Below are 12,440 nucleotides of genomic sequence, written 5' to 3' on the forward strand. Positions count from 1 at the left end.
AACACTAGAAATTTTGAGTTATAGTAATTTGTATAAATAAAGACTGGATATGTACATCATGTTAAAAAAAATAAGTTGCTTCCACTAAATTCCTGTATGATTTTTTTCTACAGTGTAATTATATTTCTATAGTATTAAAGGCAGTAAGGAGTTCACGCTCACATTAGATGCACTGGCATGCTTTTTGGTGTTTTTTGTGGAAACCACTGGAATTCATCTGTGGCTTTTGGTCACCATGGTTAAGAGAAAAACACTTTATGTGATGTCATGCTGTAGTCGCCTGACTACCACCACAAACATATGGCCAGAAATCCCAGATGGGCCTGTTCCTGCATGCAGCTCACATTTGGCCACCATTAAGAAAAATGTGCTCCTTGTTAAGTCTTTAGGTAGATGTGATTCTGACAGTAAAAGGCTTTACCTTCGTACCGCACTGCCACTTAAAGCCTTTTTAAGCTAATAAGTCCAGCCGCTTTGGTCTTTGGTTTGAAACATCCATCAAAACACGCTGAGGAATTTTCCATGTACTGAGGCTGCAGCCTGGGAGGTCAGAGGATCAGGACTGTCACTGTTCCAGTGTTTGTTGGTGTTCATCCGCTGACACTTTTAAGTGTGGTGCCATTTACAGACTGCTTGTTACTATCACCACAAAATGCATCCAATAAGCAATACATTTCTGAGGGTGAAGAAACACATGAAACCCTGACAGGGGTCAGAGGGGTATTCAGCCTAAACATGAACCAATATCGCCACCGCTTGGCTGAAGCAAGAACTACAAGTAAAATCCACCTCAATCAAGAATTTTAACTTTTTTCTTCAGGAAAAGAATCATTACAAACCATTACAAATAGGGTAGAAATTCTAAAAGATTTTCTCTCGTATATGTATATGTCAGTTTCTATCTGTCTTGGTGTTATAAATCTGGTCGTTAGAATTACTGAAGGCATCCTTTTTATTTTATTTGACTTATTTTATTTATGTACCACTATCTTGTCTATTTATCTTTTTCATATTTTGTATTGTTTTCGAGTTATAAAACATTTTTTCAGTTTCTGATTTTTCAACATCCTCAGTTAAAGGGGAGGTGGTGGGCTTCAGACAGGTCATATGCCGATATTAAACAGCTGTGATCATTTGCAGCCACAACAGTTGCATTGCCATTGAACTGTAGGTTAGAAAATAAAACATTTAACCTGATCCAGTTAAACAGATACAGATACACATAATGACATCTCTGTGCACCTCTAGTTTGTAATACACAAAAGACTGAGATGCATATTGCAAATAATGATCAATGAAAAAATCTAAATGTTGTTGTTGTTTTTTTGCAGTCCTCTCAAAATTTGAAAAGTGCTTTTATTTTGGATAAAGTGCTTAAAATTGGAATTGCGTTACCTTCATAATTATAGTATGAAATACACAAAAAACTGGGATGCATATTTGTTTTATTTCACTGGTTCCACGTGACAGTTTGGTCAACAGTTTGGATTTTACAGAACCTGGAAAAATACACAAAGAAACACGGGTCAAAGAGACAAAGTATGCAGACAGAACATGGTGGTGACATTTTCAGAATCACATGATGGAGGTAAAAAGGGAGGCTTACTGAAAAGATCCAGTCCAGGTAGGAAGAGACTCTGGTGAAGACAGTGGGCTTTTTCACCTGGTTGCACATACCAGCTGGACCGTAACTGACGACACCGTGGACCCTCCAGGCTCCGTCAGTGAAACAGTTCAGGGGACCGCCAGAGTCGCCCTGAGACAGGGAGCAATGAGAACAGAGACACGTCTTACTCAGCCTCTTTTATACAACCTTTACAAAGTAATCTGCTGGGTGGCAGATTTGATTATGACTTAACATCTCAAAGGAAGAACTTATTAGCTCAAAATAATTTCTTAATATCTCAAATAAAGACTTAGTATCAGAAAATAATGACTTATGATCTAAACATGGAGACTTATTATCTCAAAATAATGGATTAGTATCTAGTTTCTCATTATTTTGAGAATATTGGGTCATTATTCTGATAAATTAAAAAAAAAAATGACTTAGTAACACAGAATATTGAGTTAGTATCTCAAAATAATGAGAATTATTTTTCAAAATGATGATTTAGTATCTCAGAATAATGACTTAACTGGTTTCTCATTATTTTGAAATATTAAGTCATTATTTTGCGATACCAAGTCATCAGTTTTTATAACGTTTCTTATTATAAAGACTCACAGGATCTTTTTGTCGTATGTGCTTCCATACATAAAGTTCACTTGAAATTACAGAAGAAAAATAATCCACTGTTTTAAAATCAGAAATTAGATGCAAAATAGTCTTTGTTGAGTTTTGCTTATAGTGTTTGAGAGTCACTACCTTTGAAACAAAAGAGAAATATACTGTTTCTCTGTGAGTCTGTGCTGAGGGGGCGAAACCTTCCTGCATTAGTCAGATGCACACAGACAATATGTTTTCTGTACCTGGCAGCCTGAAATGACTCCGTCCCCTCCAGCACACACCATGGTCCTCAGAGCAATGCTGCCCCACCACTCAGGCTGGGAGCACACCGAGTGCTCCACAATTTTGATGGGAGCCTCCTGCAGGATGTCAGGGACGACAGACGGGTCTGCGAAAAGAGCGAGTGTGTTTTTATTACGTGCACATGAATGGTGTGCCTGTGACATATCTGTGTGCAGGAGTGTTTTCTCACAGGCCATGATTCCCCAGCCGGTGACGAAACATTCGAAATCATGGGGCAGCATCTGACCAGGGTAAGGAAGGTTGGCGATGGCCACGTAGCCGCTGCCATACACAGGTTCATCAAGTCTCATGATGGCAATATCATTTCTAATAGACAAAAAAAAAAAACATGACAAACAAAATATCAATAAATTGTGGGTGTTTTTTTTTTTTTTGATAGCCTGCCTGTCTGACTTTGTGTCACTTTACCCCAGGGCAAGGTCTCCATTCCACCCAGGATGGACGATGATCCTGTCCACACCCTTGAACTGCTCAGTGCCCTCATACTCGAACAGGTTGTACTCACCGATCACCACACGGTACTGTCTAGGTTCCAGGCTAACAGGAATAAAAGAAACAAAAACACCACAACACTTACAGTCATCCATACAGCATGGAACACTATAAAAACAACCTTTTTCTTTTTCTTTTTTTTTACTTAAAAGTCTTAAAAGTATTAGTACTAATAAAGTATTTATTTATTTTTAAAGTGTAAGGGACTACAGACTGAATTTAATTCTAACTCTTATCAGGGTTCAGACTTTTCACTATTTCATTATGTTTCCTTCAGAAATATGAAAAAAAAGAGACTCAAGAAAGTTTTATCTGTCAAACAATGCATGCTGGGAAGTCTGCTGATATGCCGATCGTGTTTCATCAGAAACTTAAGGAGCTGATTCACTGTTAATTTTTTTTTGTAAGTTGACAACCTTTGTGTCTGACTACTGAGTGCATTCAGTTTGACAGACATGTGTTCAACAGGTGTTTATTGATGGCAATAAGACCAAACCTGAGGATGCAGTGAGCTGCAGTCATGATGTGGAAGGCATCAATGATAGTACCTCCACACATGTGGTAGAAATAACCGTCATTGTACGAATCGTACTGGAGAGAGATCTGAGGAAAAACCAAATACACACTGATAATAAGGTACAAGATTACAGGAGGACGATTACAGAGGACTGGGAGCTCAATTTTAAACCATAAGAATTTAAATAAAAGCCACGTCAAGTGTATCTTGGACAAAATCATATGAAATGTTGAATATAATTTAACTTTTTTTATATTTTACCTGCCATTTCCACTTGTTGGGTTCAGCATTGCTGCCTCCTATGACCCTCTGATTGTGCACATTATGGTTGAAGGGCTGTTCAGCACAAATCAACCCTGAATATGAACAGAGAGTACAGTGGTTGCATTATTTTAATGTTCACAAAATCACTAACAGCACTGAAAAAAAGTCCATTATAAACTGTGTTGGTATCTTTCTTTTAAAAACTCACCAATGCAGGACAGAAAAGCCACAAGCCAAATCATGTTGGAGCAGTGAGAGTGAAGATCGACAGCAGTTTAACTATTTATATAAGTTTGAGACCGGAAGACCTTCAGAAAGTGTTGGGCAACAATTAACTTACCTGCCAATGTCAGCAATCCATGTGGATGATTCCATATCAAATGTACACCTGGCCATGTTGGACCAGGGAATGGAAAAACACACTGGAAACAGAAATACATTTATTTATACATACTCAGCAATCATACAAACCTCTCAAAATATATATATACTTATTTAGTCATTGCTGTCATCGTATTTGCATTTTTATTCATTTATGAAATTGCATTCACTGACGAGGAAAAAACAAGAGCTCATGAGTTATCGTGCTGGGAAAGGAGCAGGTGGATTCACTTGCAGGGAAATCGCCAAACCACCTGTAAAATGCTCGACTCAAGCACAAATTTTCCTACAGATAACTGTTGGAACAGATCAGCCACACGTGAGAGACAGAACATGTTCCACAGCCCAGAATAGGACTTTATTTGACCCCATGTTGAGAAAAACTGACATTATCCTATTTCAGTTATTTCAACATCAATAACTTAATAATAATAATAATAATAATAATAATAATACACTTTATTTATATAGCACCTTTCATACAAAGCATGCAGCTCAAAGTGCTTCACATAATAGAAACTATGAACAATAGGAATAAAAAGTACAAATATATGCAATGCAATGCACATAAATGTAACTCTGGTAACTTAATAAATCAGGTGTCTAGATCTGCAGGCTGTGGATTCAACAGACTTGTTTCAGGTAGTCCTACTGCTAGTACTTTTGGTAACTTTATTCACTATAGTTACTCTGCAGATTTAGATTATTGAAGCAAAATAGAATAAACAAATAATGATGTATTATTATAGATTATAGAATAAATATACTTTTGTACTTTTGCTTAAGTAAAAGAAAAAAATACCTACTTTTACGTGTGTAAAAGATGTAATAATATTAATAATAAGGAATAAAAAACAAAAACGTACAAACACAAAATAACGGAGATTATATTATTACTGTTGTTGTTATATTATTTTCAATCAAATACGCTTTATTTCCTTATTTATTTCTACACAGTTATCTCTATTTCTACAACAATCTATTCTGTATTAAACATCCATACAGCAGATGTAAAGTTTTTATGAATGAGATTTGAACATTTACATTAGCGTCGTCTGTTGCCAGGCAACCGCGTAGAACGCCCTGTCAAGGACAGCTAATCGAACATGGATAACTTGATGCCATCGCGGGTACGTCGCTGAACGCAGGATCGATTTTTCTGGCATCTTTATTTATTAGCTTGGTCTAGACCCGGAGCGCCTGCCGTCCGTCAACCCGCATTCTCAGCTGTAGGCGCTAGCAAGCTAGCTTGAATCAAGTGTTTAGCCTCCAGTAATGACTTCTAACATCAGTCTACCTCAGTGACAGTCGGTCAGTGTTTGTGTTACGGGACTGTTGAAGACGATGGGGCTGCCGCAGAGCTCGTTTCTGTCAGACGGGGGAACTAACAGTGGATATCATGTCCACGGGGTATGTTGTAGTGTAGTACGAGGTTAGCCTATTGACAAACCTCGGCTCGTCCTTACAGCTCTCTCTCTTTTGAAAGCACCCTTTTTTTTTTTTTAGCTCAGTGGCTTGCTAGCTGTGCTAATCGTGAACAGATACTGTTGCTGCATTTATTTACGAAGAGACACAGCAGTTAATTTATTGTCAGGTTATTCTGTGAGTGTAGTAACTCGTGGTCAGCTTTAATGGTATCCGCCCATGATGAGGTGGCATCTGGCGCACAGCCAAGCTGTTTTAGCTCTGCTCGAGACTGAAACTGATCAGTACTCACTGCACAAACTGATACGAGCAAGATTAAATAACCTTAAAATTGCTTATCAACCCAATCACCATGTGAGGAACACCAGCTGTGATGAGGATCCCCAAATTCTGCTCGTTGCTGTGTGTTTAGTTGGCACCAGGTGGCGACTGTAACACTGCACTCTTTGTGTTGTGTCATTCAGGTTCAGGAGGACTCACCTGCTCTGAAGGCTGGTCTGGAGCCTTTCTTTGACTTCATTCTCTCTATAGGAAATACCAGACTTGTAAGTAGACTCCTATATTAATAAATGGTAATATTACCATATAAAAAACACTGGGTTGTATTAAAGTAAACTCCCACACACTGTTTAACATGCAACATTTATTTGCCAGATTTCAGTGCTAGACCTTTATCAGGTAAACTGTGACAATGAAAAATATGAGAATTAAAAGGGGAGTGGTTTATAGTCTACAACCAGTCCTGTACTGCACATGCAATAAGAAGACACAGATGACAGTTAAGTATTTGACTCACCACAATATCCAGCAGTTCAGCTGCAGAAGGCGTGTTTGTATGATCCTTTTGAAATATTCCTCCAAGTCACTATGAATCACAGGGTGTTAAACATATTTTCATGTAAGTCATCTGATCCTTTATTTGTCAGAAGTGTTGAGGCAAAATATGTAGGATTTTTCCAAAAACAATGCATAGATGCATGCAAAAATAATCACTCTCAATCATCACCCGCGACCCACCAGAAGTGTGTGGCAGCAGTGGTTTAAACCCCCTCAGCAAAATAACTACAAATCTCGTCCTCGCATGGCTTCTTGCTTAGAGGGAGAAAACACTGTTGTGAGTGATATACTAAACACTGAGTTCATCTTTCCCGTTTTTCACAGAGAAAACTTTTACATGAAAACTGGTTTGCTGTCACTGCTGGAATTGTTCATATTTCTCTGTTTCCCCAGAACAAAGAAAGTGACTTGCTGAAAGACCTTCTCAAAGCTAATGTGGAGAAAGCAGTCAGACTTGAAGTGTACAACTCCAAAACCCAGCGGGTGAGGGAACTGGAGGTGACACCCAGTAACATGTGGGGCGGTCAGGGTCTGCTGGGTGCTAGTGTCCGCTTTTGCAGCTTTGAAGGAGCCAATGAGAACGTTTGGCATGTGTTGGTAAGTCTGAATGGGGGCTATTCTTTAACTTCCTTTGTTTAACTCACATAAACTTGTGCTGGCCTGATATAAAACAGTTTATTGGCAGCTTTGAGGTAGCAGCCAACACATTTTCTTTCAGTATGTCCTTGTAAGTTAGACACAATTAATGAAAACAAAAGAGTTTAAAAAAACAAAACAAAACAAATCTACTTAAATGTTGTGCCAAACTTATTAGGGGGTCCTAACCATAAAAAAAAGTAATGTTCTTGCAGGGTTGGTGGACAAATAGACAAATGTTTGTGTGTCACTCTCATACATAAATCCCTACATAATGGTACAGAAAACACTTAAACCTTAATTTAATTTAAATGGTGTAATAGTAGTGCTGTTAAAAAAGGATAAATCCAAAGAATAAGAAAATAAATGTGGAAATATGCATAAAAGGAAGGAATAAATAAATAAAATGTGGAAATATGAAGAGAAATAAATAAATGTGGAAATATCAAGTATAAGCATTTTCATTTATTTTCACAATTAATTTCTTTCTATATGTTTTAATTCACACACATTTATTTTCTTACTCTTTCAAGATTTATTCTTTTTTATGTCATTCCTATAGCTCCATAAGTTCAGACAGCACTTTTAATAAAAATGTCTTCATCACCTTCTTTTCTAGGATGTGGAGGCCAGCTCTCCTGCAGCTTTAGCCGGCCTCATTGCTCACAATGACTTCATTGTTGGAGCTGATCAGGTGTTGCAAGATGTAAGCTTTCCCTCTTCTTCTCTTCTCCTCTGTCTTTCTTTTCTTATTATTTTTACAAATGTATATAAAAAGTGACTTGAGCATCCATGAACAAAATATAGTCCAACCATTAAATTGCTCTCTTTTTCTGCCACTTTCGCAGTCAGAAGATTTCTTTTCTTTGATTGAAGCCAATGAGGGGAAACCTTTGAAGCTGCTGGTGTACAACACACAGACCGATCAGTGCAGAGAGGTGGTGGTGACTCCAAATGGAGCATGGGGAGGAGAAGGGAGGTACGCATTATTGTATCTCTTCAAAATTAAGTTGTTTTTAAATAGCTGAACCCCTTTATTATCATGCCCCCTTTATATGCTCCTGACATTTAGAGCAACACCTTTTTCTTTCTTGTCTTAAATGTTAGCTTAGGCTGTGGCATCGGCTACGGCTACTTGCACAGAATCCCAACTCGTCCAGCTCAGCCAAACACCCACAACAAAAATGTTCTGCAGTCCACGGTGATTGGCAGCAGTGAAGAGCCTGCTGCGAGTGACCACACTGAGGTACAGCTTATCACATCTTTCTTTTATTAAATGCTCTTTGGAAGAGACCTTTGTTGAGTTTATTTACTCTGTCTGATCTCAGGTGCCTTCAGAGGCTGCGTTCAGCCCCTCTGGTGTCAGTGAAGTAGCTTTGAGTCAAACGGAAGGAGCTGTGCAAGACTTGTCTGTAACCTCGTCTACGCAGCCGGCTGGAGACTTAGGTAACCAGATCTAAATTTAAGGCGCATGGATTTGTTTCCAGTGACTGACAATCTCAAGGTTTTCACACAGATTATTTGTCCTTTGCGAATTGCAGATATTTCCAGCATACCTGAAGCGATGATGCCAGACTTGTCAGACATGGTTTCAGCCAATGACATCGTCCAGAGCTCCATGTTTGCTAATTATGGAGATGACTCCGGTGATCAGTGTAGTTTGGGTAAGTACCTCTAACACCCTCTACAAGTGATTGAATTGTGCAGCTGAATAGAGCAATTACATGCTTTCAATGTCATCCTCTTGAAAAGGAAAAAACAGTTGAAACCAGCTATTGTTGGTCCGCCTCACACGTCAGTGTTCATTTATTCTCTTTGTTGGTGAATGTTTTTTTTTAATTCTTGCTGCACAGTGTTTCCAAATTCTAGACACAGGAACACTGTTCATGTCGTACAACACAGCTAAAATTCAACAGTCTGGGTTTAATGGATGGAGATGGAGCACTTTGCCGACCTATGTGGCTCAGTGGTGACATGAATATAAATTTAGCAAGTTAAAAGAAATGTTGCAGGTTTGCATAGCATCATTCGGATCACTCGGCACAAATGACATGAAATTCACGTTTATTTGCATCTCTCCATTAACTTTTGTTTATAATCTACTCGTGCTGAAAATTGTATTTGCTTTCTGTGTGAACACACCATTACAGGATCTTTTTTTAATCACATTTGCAGAAATGGGCTTCCACATTTCCACTATTCATATCTCATGCATTTGTTCCTTTGTTGTTCCTGTGGCTGTTTTGACAGAAAGTATGTTGGTGTTCAACTTTGACCATCATGCACCATTTAGTTTGATGTCATTATATAGACTGACCTCTCAGCACCGCCAACTGTTACTGACTTCCAGTGTCCCTGTACATAGTGGTACCAAATTAGAACTAAAATCATCCTTAAAGGACCAGTGTGTAATAATTACAGGAATTTATGTACATAAATGAAATATATTATATATAAGTATGTTATTTATTATTATCAATCAACGTAAACTCATAATCTATATGTTCCCGTTACTTTAGAAATAGCCATTTATAGTTACATACGGTCGGGTCGACTTATGGAGATCATCATCCTGCGCCGTCTACGGCAGCGCAGAGCGGACAAACTGCACTAACAGTGAGTCTTGGGAAGCCCATGGCTTACGTAGACGCCGCAGCGTAAACACGGAAGTAGACGGGGAGGATAGACGCAGGTGATTTCTGGCAGACCATTTAGCGTTGTGAACCTTGACTGGCACAGTTTTGACAAATGGAGGATCATACATACACTGTACCAGAACAAAAAGCAGCGGACAGTGAACCCCCGTCATCCAAGAAGCGCAGACGCGAAGAAAGTAAACGCAAGCATGACAGGAAACGGCAAAAACGCGAATCAACGTCGGCATAGCGTTTACACGATGGAAATCGCTGATGGAGGACAAACGTTTTCACAGTGACGCCGAGGTTGCCTGTGTTCTGCTGGACAGGTAATTCATCCTACACACATAATTGTAGTTTGTTGTGAGATAGCTTTCGCTCGCCATTTTGTCCGCTGATGGCCACCGTACTCTTGGTGAGAGAGGGGCGGTGTCGGGGTAAATCCTCTTAGTTGCAATCTAAGGTTTGAACGTTAGATGCCACTGGAAATCACACACTTCTCCTTTAACCTGTAATATGAATTTATTATTTCTGTGGACTTATAATCATTGTTTTGCCTTGCTGCCTTGGCCTTTGTGCCCCTGAAATGATGAAATGCCAAGCTTAGTGTGGAATTTTCCCTTAACTGCACATTATTTTTTACAGATACCTCATCTTTTGACCAAAGACCTTCATCTCCAGAAAGGGAAGAAGACACAGACACCCAGGAAACTGATCAGGATCGTATTATTGACACGACCACTACCACTTCTCCAAGTGGACAGACTGCAGACGACCCTGCAGGCCTTGCAGTCACCACGGAAAACGTGAGAGACCCGAGTATCCCAGAGGTGCAAGATGGTAATCCTGAGCTCTCGAGCTCAGCTAATGTTATGGAGGAGATATCGGAGACTACTGTACCAGGCAGTTAAGAAGAAGTTAAAGCAGAGTATAAGTAACGTGTTTCACTCATAACTGTGTTGCATTAGAAGAGAGTTAGAGCACATTACGACACAGAAAGCTTCCCTTACGATTGTAAGATATATCACTGGAATTATGTTTTAAGAGTTTTATTTCTATACAGGTGCCATTGCTGCATGCTGAATTGCACATTTGAGAAAGATGGACTGGAAAGTAGGCTGGATGATTAATACAATATGAATGTATCCTATAATTTAGGCACCTCAACATCAAGCAGGATGAAGCCTTAGTCGAGTCTTCAGTTGCTGTTAAACGTCATCCTAGTTTGCACTTAAAAAGCCAAAGGTGAATAATATTTTGTCTTGTTGCTCTCACCTGCTAAGTAGTACAAAACACTGTTAGAGCAAGAAAGTTCACACAAATCCATCATGTGGTTTTATTTGTTTATATTTTGTGATTTTAGGGTTGTTTTTAGTTTTCTGTGGGTTGAGTTTGAGACGAGTATGAAGATGTTTTAATCTCAGGCCTTTACCATTTAAGCCTCTTTGCCTTATGTCTCATTTTAAATACCCTTCTGTCTTATGTGTAGGTTTGACTTTTGATTGGTGTAAATGAGTGAGTCATGTTTGTTCCAGCTGTCTGATTGTTTCTGTTTCTTCTCTTTCTATAGATTTTAATTCAATTATGTTTCAGATTTTTATGGATGGATAAAAATATTCAAATATTTATAAAAAGAAGATGCTCAAGATCAACCTGCAGCAGTCTAATTCATGTTTTTATTCTTTTTGGTGTGTGTGTGTGTTTATTAGGTACACCTGTTCAACTGCTCGTTAACGGCAATGTCTAATTAGCCAATCACGTGGCAGCATCTCGATGCATTTGGACATATAGACATGATAAAAACCCAGAGACATCGTTTACTTGTATTTGTCTACAGGCCAGTCTTACTCTGTCCAACATGGTGGCGACACTGATGTACGAACCAATGCAGCATCTTTGTATATGTCTGTAATCAAGATGATCTGCTGTTGAGTTAAAACCAAACATAAGAACAGGAAAGATTTAAGTGACTCTGGATGTGGCAGACAGGCTGGTTTAGTATTTCAGAAACTGCAGATCTGTTGGAATTTTCACACACAACAGTCTCCAGGGTTTACAGAGACTGGCTAGAAAAACAGAAAATATCCAGTGAGCAGCAGTTCTCAGGGTGAAAATGTCTCTGTGATGCAGAGGTCAGATGAGAATGTTGAGATTGGTTTGAGCTGATAGAAAGGCAGCAGCACAGTATATAGTATGAGTGTGTGCAGATATATGTACTAGTATTTATTACCAGTAAATACTACCACTAATAATACTGGTGTATTTACTAGTTAACTACTCTCTTTTGAACCCACAAAATTATTTGGCTCTGTATCTGGATACAAAATGAACGTGGGCGTGGTTTATTTGTAGCCTGCAGGAAGTCGCGTTCAATCAGGTAAATGTTTTCTACCTAATATTCATTGCAATTGTTGTGGCTGTAAAGCATCACAATGGTTTAATACTGGCATATAATTAATTATGAAATACATTTCCACATCCTCATACTGTTTTGCATTGGAAATAGAAACTTAAATGCACGGTTACAAGATAAATATTCGTCAATGATTTAGAGAAACCTTTCTCAATGTAGTGTTGTTGGTTGTCATAATTCAAAAAGACTGATGCAAAATGTTGCTTTAACTTTTTTGTTGAGCCAAAACATCCATTTTTAGAGTGATGTACAAGTATATAAATATATAATTCAGATGAAAGGAATAATTACAAGGCATTAAATCAC

General features: G+C 38.5%; 2 protein-coding genes across 2 annotated transcripts; one reads left to right on the forward strand and one right to left on the reverse strand.

The window, feature by feature from the left end:
• Positions 1-1,428: 1,428 nt before the first annotated feature.
• On the reverse strand, positions 1,429-4,064 carry LOC146307602 (elastase-1-like). The gene is made up of 8 exons (XM_084747031.1): positions 4,015-4,064; positions 3,804-3,898; positions 3,522-3,628; positions 2,942-3,070; positions 2,703-2,839; positions 2,473-2,618; positions 1,607-1,756; positions 1,429-1,499 (listed from the first exon to the last, which is right to left on the reverse strand). The coding sequence occupies exons 1-8, from the start codon at positions 4,046-4,048 to the stop codon at positions 1,491-1,493; spliced, it is 807 nt and encodes a 268-aa protein (XP_084603157.1). The 5' UTR covers positions 4,049-4,064; the 3' UTR covers positions 1,429-1,490.
• A 1,325-nt stretch (positions 4,065-5,389) lies between these two features.
• On the forward strand, positions 5,390-11,373 carry LOC146307603 (Golgi reassembly-stacking protein 2-like). Its single transcript, XM_084747150.1, has 9 exons — positions 5,390-5,597; positions 6,077-6,157; positions 6,843-7,046; positions 7,705-7,791; positions 7,934-8,064; positions 8,193-8,331; positions 8,414-8,531; positions 8,627-8,749; positions 10,367-11,373. Exons 1-9 carry the CDS (start codon positions 5,532-5,534, stop codon positions 10,630-10,632), a joined length of 1,215 nt encoding a protein of 404 aa, XP_084603276.1. The 5' UTR covers positions 5,390-5,531; the 3' UTR covers positions 10,633-11,373.
• Positions 11,374-12,440: the final 1,067 nt, after the last annotated feature.

The sequence above is a fragment of the Lutjanus erythropterus genome, chromosome 21, assembly GCF_056507025.1.
Source record: "Lutjanus erythropterus isolate fLutEry1 chromosome 21, fLutEry1.hap2, whole genome shotgun sequence".
NCBI lineage: Eukaryota > Metazoa > Chordata > Actinopteri > Lutjaniformes > Lutjanidae > Lutjanus > Lutjanus erythropterus.

What these genes read in the sequence shown, in the direction of transcription:
- LOC146307602 (XM_084747031.1), bottom strand. Translation starts at nt 4,048, where the DNA reads ATGATTTGGCTTGTGGCTTTTCTGTCCTGCATTG. An exon ending in AATGGAGACCTTGCCCTGGG is followed by an intron (nt 2,840 to 2,941) that starts GTAAAGTGACAC and finishes TTTGTCTATTAG; the next exon opens with AAATGATATTGCCATCATGA. An exon ending in GAGTCATTTCAGGCTGCCAG is followed by an intron (nt 1,757 to 2,472) that starts GTACAGAAAACA and finishes TCCCTGTCTCAG; the next exon opens with GGCGACTCTGGCGGTCCCCT.
- LOC146307603 (XM_084747150.1), top strand. Translation starts at nt 5,532, where the DNA reads ATGGGGCTGCCGCAGAGCTCGTTTCTGTCAGACGGGGGAACTAACAGT. An exon ending in CTATAGGAAATACCAGACTT is followed by an intron (nt 6,158 to 6,842) that starts GTAAGTAGACTC and finishes CTGTTTCCCCAG; the next exon opens with AACAAAGAAAGTGACTTGCT. An exon ending in CTGATCAGGTGTTGCAAGAT is followed by an intron (nt 7,792 to 7,933) that starts GTAAGCTTTCCC and finishes CCACTTTCGCAG; the next exon opens with TCAGAAGATTTCTTTTCTTT.